Source organism: Camponotus floridanus, unplaced genomic scaffold, assembly GCF_003227725.1.
Source record: "Camponotus floridanus strain SB8 unplaced genomic scaffold, Cflo_v7.5 scaffold44, whole genome shotgun sequence".
Lineage (NCBI taxonomy): Eukaryota > Metazoa > Arthropoda > Insecta > Hymenoptera > Formicidae > Camponotus > Camponotus floridanus.
Window position 1 is genome coordinate 193070 of NW_020229592.1, and position 19030 is coordinate 212099.

A 19030-nucleotide genomic window follows, 5' to 3' on the forward strand; every position below is an offset into this window, starting at 1 on the left:
ACGTTATCAGGTTGATCTGTCTCGCTTACACGGTACATTATTATATGGAACTGGAACGATCTTGATGTGTTGTACACTTGACGACACTTTGCTCGCAACCTGTCTTAAACGTCAGTAGCGCCGGTAGATTGGTATGTCTTGAAAAGTACGACGGGAAACTTTTACGTTTGTCCCTCGGGAAGTTTGCTAGTTCGGTTATTTCATTCCGAAGTAGCGACATTTGAAGAATCGACAAAACGACATCTCGAAAAGTGCCTGGCACGCCATGAACGTCCGCGAATAATTTCAGCGAAACTTACTTATCTTCTCGGGCGAAATCGCATTCCGCTTTTATCTCTGTGTCTCATAACCAAAGAATGCGGATACCACGATTTTCTTACGATCTATTAAAGCTAGCTGCAACCTTGATCGTGCCACGCTACGATACGCATCGTAAAACCTATCCGAGGGAATCGCGGTCGTATTTCGAACGATCGTATCTTTGTTTGCGCTTCCGCCGCAATTGGATTTATCCTCTGTCTCGAATCCTCACCCGCGGGAGAGCCACCTCAGCCCCGTTCCAGCGATTTTATCCGCGAAAAATATGCTTGACGACTGTCGCGTACAACGCGAATAATTCGTCCCGATGTATAATCGATCGATAAACGACCGCAATGGAAATCGCTTCGGAACAGTTTGAGGTGCAAAGCATTTGACCCGCGCGCGGAACGAGATCTTGAGCGTTAATGGATGACCACCGAACCGCCACTTTAGCGAGATTGAAACTGTCGTTCGCGCGTACCGAGCATGATGGATGCGGCGCTTTATAAAGTCGTCCGCTCCTCGTACGTACTCGTTAACTCGAGAGACTCTTACCTTTTCTATGCTTTCCCTCGCATAAATAGCGCGTTTGTTTTGTCTCATTTGATAAGTGTCAGATGGCCAGGGACTGGCGGTGCGAAACGCATTTCTAGCTGTTAAAGTCGTTCGAATCTTCGGAAGCGGGTTAAAGCTTCATGCCACGCCTTGAAAAGCCATCAACTTTGTTTTCGTCGTTTTAGGTTTTCAATTATTGCGTCCGACCATTACGATCTCATGCTTCAATCTTGAAGGCCCGTCAGACATGTCTTTGTGATTTTAAACACTTTCAATTATTCTACTCGGTCTGGTTTTAACCTGAAATTCTACAGTTGGAAAGCATGGAAAATGTTTTTTTTTTTTTTCTTTTTTTCATACCCCTTTTATTTTGCACGTTCTTCAATTATTGTGCTCAGTCGCAATAACTTTTTTTCAAGCCTGAAAAGCGTCAAGTTTTGTATTCTTTCTTTTATACGTTTTTCGATTATTTTGCCCGAGCGTTATAATTTTGAATACGTGCCGCACATTCGAAAAATGCCAGCGTTATTTTTTTGTTTTAAAACATTCTGCTGGTAGCTATGGTTTTTTTCCAGATCTGTTTTATTTTAAAAGGAATTGGAATATAAAGTATTTTTGTTGCACATCAGATTTTAATAATTGTGTAAAGAAAAATTTATATTTTGTATATTTTGTATTGTTCTCGAAACTTAGTGTCTAATATCTTACAAATTCTAAATTATTAAGAAACAATAAATATAAAAGAATCTTATAATTTCACAAAACAAAAGTTTTTTATGCCAGAATATATAGATGTTTGTAAAATTAATATGTTTATATTTTAAAATACGAAGATATAATATTATAATTAATTAATTTAAAAAATTACAGAACATATTTGCATTTTACTTATTTGATTAAAATATATTATTTATGCATTTGTTATTATTTATTATACATATAATTTTGGAAAAATGAAAAAAACTGTTTTCAAAAATAGCTTTAGCACCGAGAAAGATAGCACGCTATCATTCAATTACTTTGCTCGTTCGCATTCATTTTTAATCATTTTAATCATTTTTAATCATTTCAATGCATTGTTTTAACAAAAAGGAAACATAGAATATTGTTTCGAAGTCATTTAAAGTCATAGCGTGAGAGATTACTTGATATCTTGGGGATTACAGCAAGGAATTAACATGCATTTGCGAGATACAAGAGACGAGGGTTTCGAGAAGAGAGCTTTATTATTTACAATATTGTGCTACATTCTATGGCAAAGCGTCGAGATCAGCCAAAGTGATTCTCATCCTCGTCCTAAGCTCATCCGCGTAGCGTAGAGCGGACTCGTCGATCCTGATGTCTTCCATTAAAAGATCGCAGTCGAGATGTCGGCTGTCGCACGCTCGGTGATGATGCTTGAGCACGTCGTTTGAATCCAGATGATGAGCCCGCCTGGTGGACGGGTTCAGCGTGGCCAGAGCATAGTGATTGTGCACCGTTAACGCACGCCTCGTAGACACGAAGCTCTTTACCGAGTCACCTTCGGGCGAGATATTGGCCGTTCTCATGGTATCTAAATAATCCGGATGCTGCTCGACCGAGCGACGGGATTCCTCGTCGAGTCCCGTCGACCGATCGATCCGGCTTTTGTTTTGCAGCTCGGGGAAAAAGTACACATTTCGTACGGAATACGAGGCGAAATCCTTGAAGCTTCTACCGAGCTTTGCGCGCTCATCCAGCAACAGTTCGTGCCACGTTTTTCGGCGCGTAGGCACGATCGCCTCGTCGATATCGATCGGCACCACGAATTCCGATAGATGAACGTTCTCGTAGAAGCAGTGATTGTACGGGATTAACTCCATTCGCCTCTTCGTCCAGATATCCTCGCTGAAGAATCGCCTCCGGCTCGACTTCTCGTTCGGTAGATCACCCGGTAGATCGAGCGCGAACCATCGCACCACGTTTGATCGCTCGTACAGTCGCAGGACCTTCAGGACATTCTCGTGCACGTTGAACACGTAGAAGTAGAAGAGATTGGCGCCTAGAATGCGGTGCAGCTCGACGAAGGCTATGAGCTTGCGCGATATATCCTCGTCAAAGTCCAGCCCTTTGATGCATAAGGTAAACTCTCGGCGACCTTTCCGCTCGACGGACGTCATCTCGTCGTCGTATTCCGAGCGGGTTGTTAAACTATGACTAGCATTCTCGTAGCAGGGATTCGGACCCACGTAAATCCGGGACGGACGGCGAATCGAGTCGTCTAACGGCAATTGACAGTTCACGAGGATTCCAGTGTAACTGTCGGCCTTGCCGTCCCACTCGTTCAACCAGATCGTCGAGATGAGCGCCTCCACGCTTACCGATCGCGTCTCATCGTGCTCCCGATACCTGAAACATAATGAGATCAGGACGCTTAATTTATCGCTTGCCAGTGAAAGAGAACGCGGCTGATTAATGTCGAGGATCGTAGCGGAAAACACTTGCACGCATGGTGGAAGACATTTATATCGTCCAACCAGGCGTTTTAAACGAATATGCTCCGTTTCACGTCGCTGCTAACATTTGCATTGTTTCTCGCCACTCCTAATGCTGAGCCCGAAACAGGTCGGCTGCTTTTAAGCGGGATGAAAGTTTGACCCATTAGCAAAGTTTAATTTCACCGAAAACATATATTTTCAACATGCTTATTATTAGTTACAAGTACTAACTGGTTAAAAAGATATTAAATATAATTTAAGGAAGTTAGCCATGTATCTGTCACAAGGCGAAATTCTCTGGCAAAAGTTAATCATTTCGATTAAGGATGTTTTGTACCTATTTTCAAAATATTGAGAATTTCATGAAAATTATACAGAATGGCCTTACATATGTTTAGAATCTTTAATATAATTTTTAAATCGATTTACTAAAGCGTTCACAAGTTATAAGGATTTTAATTTGCATCGAATTAACATGTGTTCTTATGGAAAACATATAACCACGTCGAATCAAATGACACAAATACATGGAAATAATATTCAGAATTTGTTTAAAATTTGCAAAAGTTTAGATACAAAGGAAATATTTGGTCAAATAATATTATACAAGTACTAACTGGTTAAAAAGGTATTAAATATAATTTAAGGAAGTTAGCCATGTATCTGTCACAAGGCGAAATTCTCTGCCAAAAGTTAATCATTTCGATTAAGGATGTTTTGTACCTATTTTCAAAATATTGAGAATTTCATGAAAATTATACAGAATGGCCTTACATATGTTTAGAATCTTTAATATAATTTTTAAATCGATTTACTAAAGCGTTCACAAGTTATAAGGATTTTAATTTGCATCGAATTAACATGTGTTCTTATGGGAAACGTATAACCACGTCGATTCAAATGACACAAACACATGGAAATAATATTCAGAATTTGTTTAAAATTTGCAAAAGTTTAGATACAAAGGAAATATTTGGTCAAATAATATTATACAAGTACTAACTGGTTAAAAAGATATTAAATATAATTTAATGAAGTTAGCCATGTATCTGTCACAAGGCGTTTTCTGCCAAAAGTTAATCATTTCGATTAAGGATGTTTTGTACCTATTTTCAAAATATTGAGAATTTCATGAAAATTATACAGAATGGCCTTACATATGTTTAGAATCTTTAGTACAATTTTTAAATTGATTCACTAAAGCGTTCACAAGTTATAAGGATTTTAATTTGCATCGAATTAACATGTGTTCTTATGGGAAACGTATAACCACGTCGATTCAAATGACACAAACACATGGAAATAATATTCAGAATTTGTTTAAAATTTGCAAAAGTTTAGATACAAAGGAAATATTTGGTCAAATAATATTATACAAGTACTAACTGGTTAAAAAGATATTAAATATAATTTAAGGAAGTTAGCCATGTATCTGTCACAAGGCGAAATTTTCTGCCAAAAGTTAATCATTTCGATTAAGGATGTTTTGTACCTATTTTCAAAATATTGAGAATTTCATGAAAATTATACAGAATGGCCTTACATATGTTTAGAATCTTTAGTACAATTTTTAAATCGATTCACTAAAGCGTTCACAAGTTATAAGGATTTTAATTTGCATCGAATTAACATGTGTTCTTATGGGAAACATATAACCACGTCGATTCAAATGACACAAATACATGGAAATAATATTCAGAATTTGTTTAAAATTTGCAAAAGTTTAGATACAAAGGAAATATTTGGTCAAATAATATTATACAAGTACGAACTGGTTAAAAAGATATTAAATATAATTTAATGAAGTTAGCCATGTATCCGTCACAAGGCGAAATTCTCTGCCAAAAATTAATCATTTCGATTAACAAAATTCGGAATATTTCAGTAAAAACGCAATAAATATTAAAAAATACATCTCTGCATTGCAGTTAAAATCAAATTGTAATATTGCACACAATTTCTCATACTCGAAATACACCAGAAGTGGATATTCGTCAATATTGATTATCAGCTACTTTTTGCTGGGATTGTACATACAAAACATCCTTAATCTATTTATATCTGTGGATATGTTTCGCATCGTAAATTCTCTTTATATAAGTTTGTTTCAAACAAATAAGAGCTTCGGGATTTTCCTTGAAAACAGGAGACACGACGTGAACCAATTTTAAATCTTAATTGATAACACTTGAAGACACTTGACCCTCGATCATCTATTAATTTCAATCGAAGTGTCAGGAAATTTGAAAAATATTTTTCTTAACATTCTTAAACAAACATTTTTAAATTATAACATTAATTAAAAATATACATGCTCGTTAATTCAAAATATACATAATTTTAAGATTTAAAAAGATTTAACTTTCTACGGAAAATTTTCCCAATTTTAATTAATTGCATAATTTTAATTAGATGAAAATACCTTTATATTAATAATTCACATAATATAAATTTAATTACGAAAGAGTTTTCGCATTATTGATATTAATTGATCAAGTTGCCAGAGCATAATTCGCAGAGGCGACACGCTTAGATTAGAGCACGCGTTTATGAGCTTTTAAGTGATTCTCTTCCCTCGTGTTTAACGCTCGTGAGAGATAGACGAATAAAGGGGCTGCGTCGCGATGTGAAAAATGGCTCACCATATAGTGCAGAAGAGCGCGGAGGGCGGCAGAGCTCCTCGTTTAACGCCAATCACTCTGATGCTCGGGTAACCGACGACTCTGAGATCCAAGTGGGCGCTATACAGGAAGAGCCGTCCCGGAATTGTCTCGAGCCATTTCGTGCCCGGCTCGTATGCGTTTAACGCCATTCCACGCGTTCCATTACCGTCGCACTGCTTGGTGGGCCTGTAATCGAGTGCCAATCTTCGAGCCCACGAATAAGCGACGATGCTTCTTGTGCCTGGCGGTTCACCCCCTGGAACACGCGCAAAGAATGGTGCTAAGAAGTCATTTGATCAGAATGAATGGAAGAAGAAGGAGAGAAAGAAGGGAAAGAACGATCGATATGAAAGAGTTAATTAAGAGACTCGAGGGAGAATATCGCGCTAACTCACGTTTTTGTTCAGGGTATGAATCATCCATTCGTACTAGATATTACAGAATACATTAACTAGCTCTCCTTCTCCTTTACTAACAGTATTTATCTTTGAATATATAATAAGGTGATTGACTTTTATATTTTTAAAAATCAAAATTCCGTTCTTGATTGCAATGCTCGTATTTTACAAGTGCGTGCATTTTGAATCTAACAAAGTTTTATTAATTAATAAACGTTACCGATTTGGATTCCATAAATATCGATTAATTTGAATAAAAAGGTTTGTATACAAAATAACACAAAGTATTGATAATGCAATACATTTTATTCGCGTTTAATTCCTCGTCGAAACATGTGTAATCTATCACTTAAGATCAAAGTTTTGAAACATAATTAATATTTTTCTTTTGTATGTTTTTGTTGAAATGAAGTGTTTTTGAAGAGTGTATATTTTTTTATCAAAAATGCATTGTCATTATTATCGAGCATTTTTGTAAAAAAAATATATGCTATTATAATTTTGTTAACTAACAAAATGTTATTAATTAATAAACGTTACCGATTTGGATTCCATAAATACCGATTAATTTGAATAAAAAGTTTTGTATACAAAATAACTCGAAGTATCGATAATGCAATACAATTGATTCGCGTTTAATTTTTCGTTGAAAACGTATAATGTTAAATTACAATAAAAAAAAAATAAATTTTAATTTTTTGACGATACTATTGTAAGACTTTAATATAGAAAAAAATGTCTCGAAATAAAAATAAAATAAAAATTTACAGTGAATTTAGCATGAAAGATAAATAGAATTGCAAAAACATTATCAGAAATATTTAAACATATTTATTTTTTAATATATTATTAATATTCACATCTTACTATTAACTTAATGAAATTAATTTTGCTTGTTTTGATATGACGTTCTTCATATAACTATACACAAATCCCAAAAGCGAATATAATGCATATTCATGTATCAGAGCCTCGAGCTACTTTATATTTACGAAGTTTCATTCGCCTTAACTAGTTTTGGTTGACCGTGTTTTCTTGTAAGAGCAAAAGTGCTCGTGCTCTATCGCTGATATACAGTTAACTCTATCTAGCTTATCAAAACTTTTAAGCTCCATTATATTGCATTTACTCTATCAATATAGGTTACATTTTGCTTGCTATCATTATATATCATTTTTATTATATCTTATTCTTTATACTTTATCATTTTTATAATTTCTGCAAATATAGTATTATAGCTGTGTTTTATTCAATATTAACTTTATTAAACTTTACTTAAGTCGATCTATGGCGCAGACTATAAATCGACTTGACAAGATATCGTCGATCAGACGGAAATGACGTGCGTCATGCACTAGAGACGGACGCGCTGTACTATGAATACGTTTACATTCGTTTAAAGTTCGCCATGCCTGCATCTAAAAATATTTATCTTTATTGTCAGCATATCGCGATCCTGCTTATCAGTGCCCACGCAGTCTCGTGGTAATTGCGATCTCCGCATATTTTAACGCAGCGCTCTCTCTATAGAAACATTTAAAGAGCGTAAGATAGTGAGGGAGGGAAAGAAAATTAATTGGGCGGAATCTCAATCGACATGACCGCTAATTAGACTCCCTAATGTTGATACGCCGCCTATATCCTGTATTCTATGGAGAAACTCGTTTCCCGTGCTAGTCACGGAAATCCGAGTCACGAGCCGAAGCGGACACGAGGCGAGATTTCCATTCTCTTTTCTCTGCATTAATGCATCTAATAAATATATTTATGAAATACGACAGGGGGAGGGAATGTCTGCCCCGCGGCGCGAATAAATCCACGTCGTTGATAGCTTTAAGGACTCTCGTTATGTCTCGTTCATAATTATTTCTGCGAGACAGCGGCGGTGGTGGCGACGATGAAACGAGGAAATAAAGAGAAAAGCAAGGGAAAAACGTCGCACGCGATGTCGGCGTCTGCGCACTGAGAAAAAAATCTGGCTGCATTAATTAGAGTTTTGGTAGATTCAACCAGTATGTCTATTGGAAAATAACGAACCAAAATTCTTGTAGGAATTATCAGATGAATCTGATTAATTTCTTCCTGTTAAATTTACCAAATTTTCTGGTTAATAATACTAAACTCGCCAGTACCAAGTCTTAAAATTTTTTCCATCTAATCTCAAAGTCTGTTTAATATTCTGAATTCCAACAAGATTATTGGATTAAATTCAATCTAGATTATTGAATAAATTATTTTAAATTCAGTTCGTTAGAAATTAAACTGATAAACAGTGGTGCAAGAAGAGTATGCAGCTCAAACACACACAATCAGAGAGCTAGCGTCCTCTTTCTGGCACTACTGCTCGTAAGAGAAAAAAAATATACTTTGGATTTAATGTTTATACTAGTTCTTTATATACTTTTAAGGCAAATATTGAATACGAGTTAAGTTAAGAGTGGCAAGCAAAGAAATTAATGTAACAAGAAATTTTATAGATCCAACCACAAAATACTAACCAAATCCTTATAGTAAAATCTATTAAACGTTCTAGTTATAAAAAATCGAGTCTTATCATGATAACTAAAATTCTTGTTTGATTTAACCAAAATGCCTTCAATTATTACATACGTCTTGTTGGTACAATCAAACGATTTTTCTTAGTGTGCACTGAAAAAAAAATCTGGTTGCATTAATTAGAATTCTGGTAGATTCAACCAGTATGTCTGTTAGAAAATGGACCAAAATTCTTGTAGGAATTACCAGATGAATCTGATTAATTTCTTCCTGTTCAATTTACCAAATTTTCTGGTTAATAATACTAAATTCGCCAGCACCATGTATTCTAAAATTTTGTCCATCTAATCTCAAAAGTCTGTTTAATATCCTGAATTCCAACAAGATTATTGAATAAATTCAATCTAGATTATTGAATAAATTATTTTAAATTCAGTTTGTTAGAAATTAAACTGATAAAGAGTGATGCAAGAAGAGGATGCAGTTCAAACACACACAATCAGAGATCTAGCGTCCTCTTTCGAGCACTACTGTTTGTAAGAAAAAAAATATACTGTGGATTTAATGTTAATATTAGTTCTTTATATACATTTCAAATATTGAATACGAGTTAAGTTAAGAGCAAATATTGAATACGAGTTAAGTTAAGAGTGGCTGGCTGCCTAGTGGCAAGCAAAGAAATTAATGTAACAAGAAATTTTATAGATCCAACCAGAAAATACTAACCAAATCCTTATAATAAAATCTATTAAACGTTCTAATTATAAAAAAATCGAATCTTATCATGATAACTAGAAATTCTTGTTTGATTTAACCAAAATGCCTTCAATCATATACGTCTTGTTGGTACAATCAAACGATTTTTCTCAGTAAATTTATGCACCGTGCACGTCTCGTTCGCAATTACTCGCCTTCGACATATATGGATCGCGAACGTTATCGACGAACGCCCGGAACTATTCTCTCGACATAGGTAGATAACGAGACCGGTCGATCCCGCTGATCCATCGACTCCGCGGGCGACAGGATAGATGATGATCCGTCATGGTGTTGTCGTTAAAAGTCGGCGGTTGACCCGATGAGGCCGCCGATACGATGGTGGTATTACGTGTTTGCGTGCCGCGAGTATTCTTCGTGACTCTGTGCCCTTTACCCGCAGCCCTCCCCTCGTCCGTCCGTACGTCCATCGCGGCCACGCTTCGCGAGCTTTACGAGAAGGTAAAACGCGGCTTCGCGTTTAAGAGAGAGAGAGAGGGAGAAAGAGAGAGGCATTCGTACCACGCTAGAAATACGCTAATGCACGGCGGCGTTCTCATGGAAATCGCACTGTCAGGACGAAGAGTGGATCTAGCTGGAGGTAAGCCAGCGCACGGCAAGTAAATCGTTCCGATTTTCAAAGATCCATCCGTCTATTATCTCGAAATGACGTGCTCCCGACGAGGGTGATTTTCCAGCTTGTTGAAGACGTTCCACGAGATTCGCCGCTAATTAATCGCCGTAATTAATCAAACCTGATTTCTGCGTCTGATAAAAATGCAGGGAGATAAATCTGCATTCACAATTTATATGTGGACCTTTTGATCCCCGGCCCTTTGATAACGCGAAAGACGATCTTCGTGCAGCACAGACAAATTTCAAAGGCCCGAGAGAGCCTGTCGAGCGCGTAGATGTAGCGTGCGCCCTCGGTCTGTGCCGTACAATCAGCTGTCATAATTCCTCGCGAAATGTTTGCATGGTGGAGGCGAAGGTGAAATACGCGAAAGCGCGCGAGTCGACGGGCGGTCATTCGATGAATCGCGTCATAAATTATGTCGACTAATGAAGTCGCTACTACTAAATAACAGCTCCGAGATTTACGTCTTTGGCGAGCTTTAATACGCGTCCCCCCCTCCCCCTCGCCGCTCCCCCCCCCGCGCGCGCTCCCCTAAAGCTTCGCGATATTTATTTATAACTCCGCGATGCGTTTCTTTTGCGCCCGCACGCATCCAGTGCGTTATCTTTGTATCTTTTTAGCCTCTCTCTCTTTCTCTCTCTCGTATATGAGCTGCGGAACTTGGCTTTATTTCTACGCGATGTGTAGCGTGGGTTGATTGGTATCGGCCGGCTAAGCGTAGTCTTTGTTAGTACAAGAGAAAGTGCACTGTACGTACAATTATGCGTGATGAACGCGCGTTTAAAAAAGCAATGAGCGGGAGCTCTTCCTTCTCGAGTCGACCGCGCTCGTAGCATTTTAATGCTGAGAAACTTTGCGCGACTAGGAAATAGCAGGTATAAAGTAACAAATCATCACTCGCGTGGATACTTCGCACGAGTCGATTGCGTGCGAATTTCTTTTTATATAGTGTGTACCTCGGTTTATGCGTTAACAAAGTGATTACGCGAGTTAACATTAACATTACTGTTACTTTAGGTAGATTCGTGTGTGTGTGTGTGTGTGTCTTGCATTTCTGTACGTCGCGATTGTGACGTGGAATAGAAAATGGGAATTCCTCGCTTTTGCTCTTTGTTATATAACATAATTTGTAATAGTTATAATTTTTGCCAAGGTCTCTCTGTGAAATCTTCGCGTTATAAATTGTTTCCATGTTTATATTCTTGATATACCTTGTGAATATTATTGTTTAAACCTGCAATTTTCAGTGGTTTAAGTTAAAATGCATAGAATCTCGAGATGATTGTGATTCCATTATGGAATTAATTTTAAAATAATTGTTATTTTAATTAGCTTGAATATTAAATTAAATATTAAATTAGCTTTTAATGATTAATCTCTTAAAATTTTCTGTGTATAAATTTATTACATCGAGTTATTCTGCTAACTTTAAAGATTTTTAATGGAGGATTTTTAAAAGATGAATATTTAGATTAAGATGAGAGTTTTCAATTTTACGCTGCATAATCGATTGTTAAAATCTCAAAAATTGTATGTACCTCGATTTATGCGTTAACAAAGTGATTACGCGAGTTAACATTAACATTACTGTTACTTTAGGTAGATTCGTGTGTGTGTGTGTGTGTGTGTGTGTGTCTTGCATTTCCGTACGTCGCGATTGTGACGTGGAATAGAAGATGGGAATTCCTCGCTTTTGCTCTTTGTTATATAACATAATTTGTAATAGTTACAATTTTTGCCGAGGTCTCTCTGTGAAATTTTCGCTTTTATAAATTGTTTCCATGTTTACATTCTTGATATACCTTGTGAATATTATTGTTTAAACCTGCAATTTTCAGTGGTTTAAATTAAAATGCATAGAATCTCGAGATGATTATGATTCCATTATGGAATTAATTTTAAAATAATTGTTATTTTAATTGGCTTGAATATTCTAATGATTAATCTCTTGAAATTTTCTGTGTATGAATTTAATACATCAAGTGATTCAGCCAGCTTTGATTTTTAATAGAGGGTCTTTAAAAGATGAATATTTAAGATGGGAGTTTTCAATTTTACGCTGCATAATCGATTGTTAAAATCTCAAAAATTGTATGTACCTCGGTTTATGCGTTAACAAAGTGATTGCGCGAGTTAACATTAACATTACTGTTACTTTAGCTAGATTCGTGTGTGTGTGTGTGTGTGTGTGTGTGTGTGTGTGTGTGTGTGTGTGTGTGTGTGTGTGTGTGTGTGTGTGTGTGTGTGTGTGTGTCTTGCATTTCCGTACGTCACGATTGTGACGTGGAATAGAAAATGGGAATTCCTCGCTTTTGCTCTTTGTTATTTAACATAATTTGTAATAATTATAATTTTTGCCAAAGTCTCTCTGTGAAATCTCGCGTTATAAATTGTTTCCAAGTTTATATTCGTGATATACCTTGTGAATATTATTGTTTAAACCTACAATCTTCAATGGTTTAAGTTAAAATGCATAGAATCTCGAGATGATTGTGATTCCATTATGGAATTAATTTTAAAATAACTTATATTATTATTTTAATTAGCTTGAATATTAAATTAAATATTAAATTAGCTTTTAATGATTAATCTCTTGAAATTTTCTGTGTATAAATTTATTACATCGAGTTATTCTGCTAGCTTTAAAGATTTTTAATTAGAGGGTCTTTAAAAGACGAATATTTAAGATGAAAGTTTTCAATTTTACGCTGCATAATCGATTGTTAAAATCTCATAAATTGTAATTTCAAAAATAAAATGAAACGCTTATATAAATTAAAATGTTCGTTTCGAGCTATTTAAGGATGTTTTGTATGTACAATTTCAGCAAAAAGTAGCTGAAAATTAATATTGATGAATATCCACTTTGATGTATTTTGAATATGAGAAATTGTGTGCAATATTACAATTTGATTTTAGTGCAGAGATGTATTTTTTAATATTTATTGCGTTTTTACTGAAATATTCCGAATTTTGTTAATCGAAATGATTAACTTTTGGCAGAGAATTTCGCTTTGTGACAGATACATGGCTAACTTCATTGAATCATATTTAATATCTTTTTAACTAGTTAGTACTTGTATAATATTATTTGACCAAATATGTCCTCTGTATCTAAACTTTTGCAAATTTTAAACAAATTCTGAATATTATTTCCATGTGTTTTTGTCATTTGAATCGACGTGGTTATACGTTTCCCATAAGAATACATGTTAATTCGATGCAAATTAAAATCCTCATAACTTGTGAACGCTTTAGTGAATCGATTTAAAAATTGTACTGAAGATTCTAAACATACATAAGGACATTCTGTACAATTTTCATTAAATTCCCAATATTTTGAAAATAGGTACAAAACATCCTTAAAATGAAATTTAAAATTGTCGAGCGCACAAACAACGAGTTTTTCGAATGCCTGCAAGTCTAGGCACTATTAGAATAACGGGACCGCGGATGATTTCTGTACGAGAACACTCGAGTTCAAAGGGTTAATTAGGTTTGCGAGACGTCATGTCGTGCGAAACGAGGCCGATTTGTCTCACGATTTTATCTATGCTCACGACCGATTCGCGCGGCAGCAAAAAAACCCCGTTAGATGCCGATGGATGCCGGCGGGTCTTCAGGTTGCGGTGGCGGACCGCTCGCCGATAACGAAAGGGCAAGGGTCGCGCCCTCCGCGGAGATGCCGGGGGGGTAGCAGGGGGGAGGAAAATTGCTTACCAGGCGTGGGAGGAGGGTCGGTCGGCGGATCCGGGAGTCTCGCTGGCGGCGAGTCCAACAGAGTCAGGATGCACAGAGCGGTGACCAAGATCGCGGCGAGTCCCACTCTGCATAATTTTCTCGTTCCCGCGACCGGCATGTTCTCTCTCCCTCTCTGTCTCTCTTCTTTCTTCCCTGTTATTATTTTTATCCGCGGTGGAAATCTTCATTCGCCGTGCACATTTGTCACAAGCGTAACGACGAAGCGACGTTAAACCGCGGGCAGTTTATTTCGCGAGAGTCCTCCCTGCAAATGAAGCTTGTTTCGATAATGCGTCCTAGCCGCGGCTGCATCTCGAATATAGACGTCATGCGGATCAACGCTGCGCAATCTTGACGTTTATTTCATCCCGTGGACAATTTTTCCCGACCTTTTACGCTTTTTTTCTCTCCAACAGACTCGCAGTCCGCTCGCGCGTTTGCATTTTTGTATTTATTTTTTCGCCTTCCGCGAAATTTGCCCCCTTTTTCTCTCTCCTTCCTCTCGCATTCTTTCGAAAGCAAGTTTCCTATCTCGTTTGCTCGCGGCGATTCGATTCGTGACGGAGATTTAGCCACGGTTTCCTAACGAACTAGTTGCGGCTAATTATTCGAACTGCTGGCTACTTGGCGGCACAAACTTGCTCCGGAATCAGGTTCCTCTCGTCTCCGCGGTGATCTTATTTGATCTGTCGGTCGCCTTCGTCTCGGCACGCGTTCTCGCGACGCGTCGAAGAAAGAGATCGGCGGCGCCGATCATGTCGTTCCCAGAAGATCCATTCGCCTCGCAATCAACGTATCATAATCCTCATACGAGCCATAGCTTTAAATAGTCGCGCGTAGGTTCCGGAGCAAGCGCACAAATTTGTCTCTGCCTCGTCTCGCGTGAAAAACGTCTCCCACGCGATCACGACAACGCGATCTCTCTCCTTCCTCGGCTTCGTAGGCAGACGACGACCATGTATGGTCGTCCTGCGGGGTCCGCGGCCTCGTCAATGTCTCTCTTCGCTTTCGATAATTCAATTACTCCGATTCGTTTTGCTCGATCGATCTCCGAGCGCCGAGTTCTTCTGGCCGAGCCTCCTTTTTTCGCCGCGGCTCATCCAAGCGCGAAAACTTTTGAAGATCCCGCAGGTTATCGCTCCGCGATTACACTTTTGCCGCGGCAGGAGAAGAGGCTCACGTGCGCCGCACACCGTGACCATTTCGAATTCGTTTTCGTCTCGGCCCCGCCGATTTCACGCGCGGCCACCAAAAGTGGAACGCTCGGTTAGGACCGACAGGGATATCCGCCTCCTCTTAAGGATGTTTTGTACCTATTTTTAAAATGGGAATTTAATGAAAATTGTACAGAATGTCCTTGCACAGAGAAAAATGTATACTGTATTCAAGTAAATATTATTTATTTATTTAAGTATATCATAAGTTTGTTTAATTGAATTTTGTTTTGTTTAATGAAATTTAATTGAATATATTCTGAATTTTAGTAGCGCAGTATTTTAATCGAGAATATTAAATTAAAAGAAAAATTTGGTTTAAAATAAGTTTGATTTTTCTTTGATACAACTTTACAATATTCTTGAAGAGAAAATAAATTTTTCTTTGAAGTACATGATAATGAGATTTTCTAACACTTGTGATTGAGTATATTTTCAGACTATTATCAAGAATATATTCTTTGTTGAAGAAAACTATTACTTAAAAAAAGAAAAATAAACTGAGTAATCGCTTTTCTTGGCGGTAGAATGATATTTTTCTCTGTGTACATATGTTAGAATCTTCAGTACAATTTTTTAATCGATTCACTAAAGCGTTCACAAGTTATGAGGATTTTAATTTGCATCGAATTAACATGTATTCTTATGGGAAACGTATAACTACGTCGATTTAAATGACAAAAACACATGGAAATAATATTCAGAATTTGTTTAAAATTTGCAAAAGTTTAGATACAGAGGAAATATTTGGTCAAATAATATTATACAAGTACTAACTGGTTAAAAAGATATTAAATATAATTCAATAAAGTTAGCCATGTATCTGTCACAAGGTGAAATTCTCTGCCAAAAGTTAATCATTTCGATTAACAAAATTCGGAATATTTCAGTAAAAACGCAATAAATATTAAAAAATACATCTCTGCTCTAAAATCAAATTGTAATATTGCACACAATTTCTCATACTCAAAATACACCAAAAGTGGATATTCGTCAATATCCACTTTGATTTTCAACTACTTTTTGCTGAGATTGTGCGTACAAAACATCCTTAAACGCCTCGCGCGCGGTCCGAATCGATTTCGCAGGCGTGAGAAACGCACCTCGGAATTAAATTAATCGTCACGGTATGATAGCCCCGGTGTAAAGAGCTCGCAGCCGAATCCGAGAGCGCGATCTCTCGCGAATTAATTTACGACGTCCGTTTTAAATCGTGCTGTCCGGTCGACGAGCACCGTGACTTCCTTCGGATTATCTCCTCGCGCACTTGAAAATTGAATCATCCCCAGTAAAACACATTGGGGTTGATCCGAGAAAATTGGACAACTCGATACTCGTTACTTTATCTCGATCCGCACTGACTTAGGACCGATTAATCGAACGTCGGGATTAATTTCACGATGGGAGATCCTTAACAGGACCCGTCGCGGGTGACTTTTCCTCCTTGAGAGGAACACCTGCCTTTGTACATCGTTCCTTTCTCTTCCCGTCGTCTTCTCTTCTGTTGACGCGCGAAAAAGTCACGTGTTCGCGATCGGGTCTTTTTTTCTCTCGCGGTTTCTCGCCTGTCGATGGGGTGCAGCACGTGGTCGGCGGATCGACCGACAAGTTTGGTGCAACCTGGCCTGCGCGAGAGTCGAGAGCGTACTGCGTTCGAGCGGGAGGTTAACGCGCCACCGGGGCCTCGCATCGTCGTACGACTTTGGACCCGTTGCCTTAGCATGCCTCGCCAATGCGCTTTGCCATACCCCGTCCCTACTCGCCTTTGCCTCTTACCTCGCCTCGACCTAACTCTTCTTGACTTGCTTTGACTTGCCTCTTAGCTTAGCCTTATCCCGCTCCTCCGGCTGCTCGGTCGGTCGATCGGTCGCTTGTGCTTGTGCCTCTCGTACGTTTCTGACAACGTTAGTTGAGTTTACCTTGTCGCATCCTTGTGAATCGCCTCGAGTTTCATACGCTCCTCTCCTTTCGTGTCTCCCTTCGTCCTTCTGGTCGGTTTACATTTCCGTTTTGTCGCCTCTGTACGCTTTTATCAATAGCCCCTCGCACTTGTTTTGCGGTCCTGGGATGGGTTTCTGCGGTTTTCATAATGAATCAATCGGAAATTGATATTGTATAACTAATTAAACTAATTAATAATAAATTATAATAAATTAAACCAATGAAATTTATAATAAGTTATTAAATATTTGTTTTGCGGATACTTATTAATAATGATAAATTTTCATAGTTGTAACAAGACGCAGCGATTAAACATGAACAAAATATAAAAGCAAACTTAAAGAAATTTTCATACAATTATTCTCTTTATTTCATGTGTTATTTCTGTATAATTCGTATAAACAGAAGGACGTCTGGAAAGAATTAACGCTGTCCGTCAACATTTCGCGTGCTCCTTATAATTATAGTAATTTAAAGGTAAACGTTTTCTTTGCGTTTCATTAATTTTCTTTGCGTCGAAGAATTAATTTTTCACTTGAAAAGATTGCATAAATACGTTCAGTAATCTTTGATATTTTCTTGGCTCCGACTATTTTTATTTTTAAAGACTTGATGTTTCTTTAAATAAAGATTATACATATATGATGAGGATATTATCGTATAATATAAAAAATATTTATTGATAATATTTGCATTAATTTAAGAGAAGTAAAAATCTTTTCTATCGTGTATCAAAAAATTACATAAAAAGTCTTTAAAAAATTTTTAAATCTCTCTTTGCAGTCATTCTATTTCGTGGAAATGTAGGAATTATTTTGTATTATTATAAATCGTACAGTTATTTCGCAGACGTGTAAGCTTCATATAAAAGCAGCCTTGTATAGGCGCAGTCTTTTGTAAGCTCAAGCAATCTTTTGTACAGGTGCGTAGCAGCCTCTTTTACGTGCACATCTTTATATACGTAATGGAGTTTAAAGAAGTTCGAAAATTTTTAAATGTACCATAAAGGCTCACTTATTGAACGTACGTTCACGGCAAAAGATACATGATCGACGTATAGCATCGTTAATCGTCATGTCTCGCCGTTATAGTTTGAGATCAATCAAAGTGTGTCGCTGATTAATCTCGCGGGCGCGTCTAACACCGTGCAATTTTATTGTCGGCCCAATTCTGCCGATTATTTCAACGCGTCGCGTTGTTGATCGAACAAAAGAAGGTTCGAGTCACGATCGATATCGTATTGCGAGAGCCTAATCGCACGATCTCGATGATCCTGTGCGCCGCAGCAGAACTGATCGACCAGAACAGAAGTAAACACCGTGCCTTAGTTATGGACGGTAAAATTATTCATAGATCTAATTGTACGTATAAAAAGGGGAGAAAAACTCTAGCATCGTTTATCCTAACAGTTTTTTCACGTTAGATGGAATGGACTGACTGAATTAAAATTACCAACTCCAATCAACTATTATGATAAATGTTATTACCTGAGATGTGATATGATCAAAATAAAACATTGATTTAAAAATAAGTTGACTTAAAAATACTAATTGTATGAATTGTGAGACGATATAGCAAATTAATAAACTAATTTTTTTTATTGTAGTCCAACAAATATTTTACTAATTTATTTTAATCAATTATTTCATGACCGATATTTAAATATTTCCGTTGTGCACGCAAATTTTTAATTTTAATTCGATTTTTCATATTTTTTTCTCGCTCATAAATTCCTTATATTGCTTTCAAATATTATATTAAAAATCAATGCGATTCTCTAAGAAGAGATAATTATATGACACCTGTTGCGTTAAATAAAGTTAATAAATTGGAGTTTCGTTTAAATCATCCTCTTGTATAATTTATGACG

General features: G+C 37.1%; 1 protein-coding gene across 3 annotated transcripts in view; it reads right to left on the bottom strand.

Moving 5' to 3' along the window:
- Positions 1-2062: 2062 nt before the first annotated feature.
- The window catches only part of LOC105247890, a 79732-nt gene continuing 62764 nt past the window's right edge, over positions 2063-19030 (bottom strand). The window contains exons 2-5 of one of the 3 annotated variants that reach the window (XM_020026435.2): positions 17139-17294; positions 13985-14270; positions 5957-6233; positions 2063-3225 (exon numbers count right to left, since the gene is read on the bottom strand). In XM_020026435.2, the coding sequence (XP_019881994.1) occupies positions 2106-3225; positions 5957-6233; positions 13985-14123 (1536 nt within the window). In that variant the 5' untranslated portion in view covers positions 14124-14270; positions 17139-17294 and the 3' untranslated portion in view covers positions 2063-2105. The other 2 variants (XM_025411869.1, XM_025411868.1) reach the window with 2 other exon arrangements.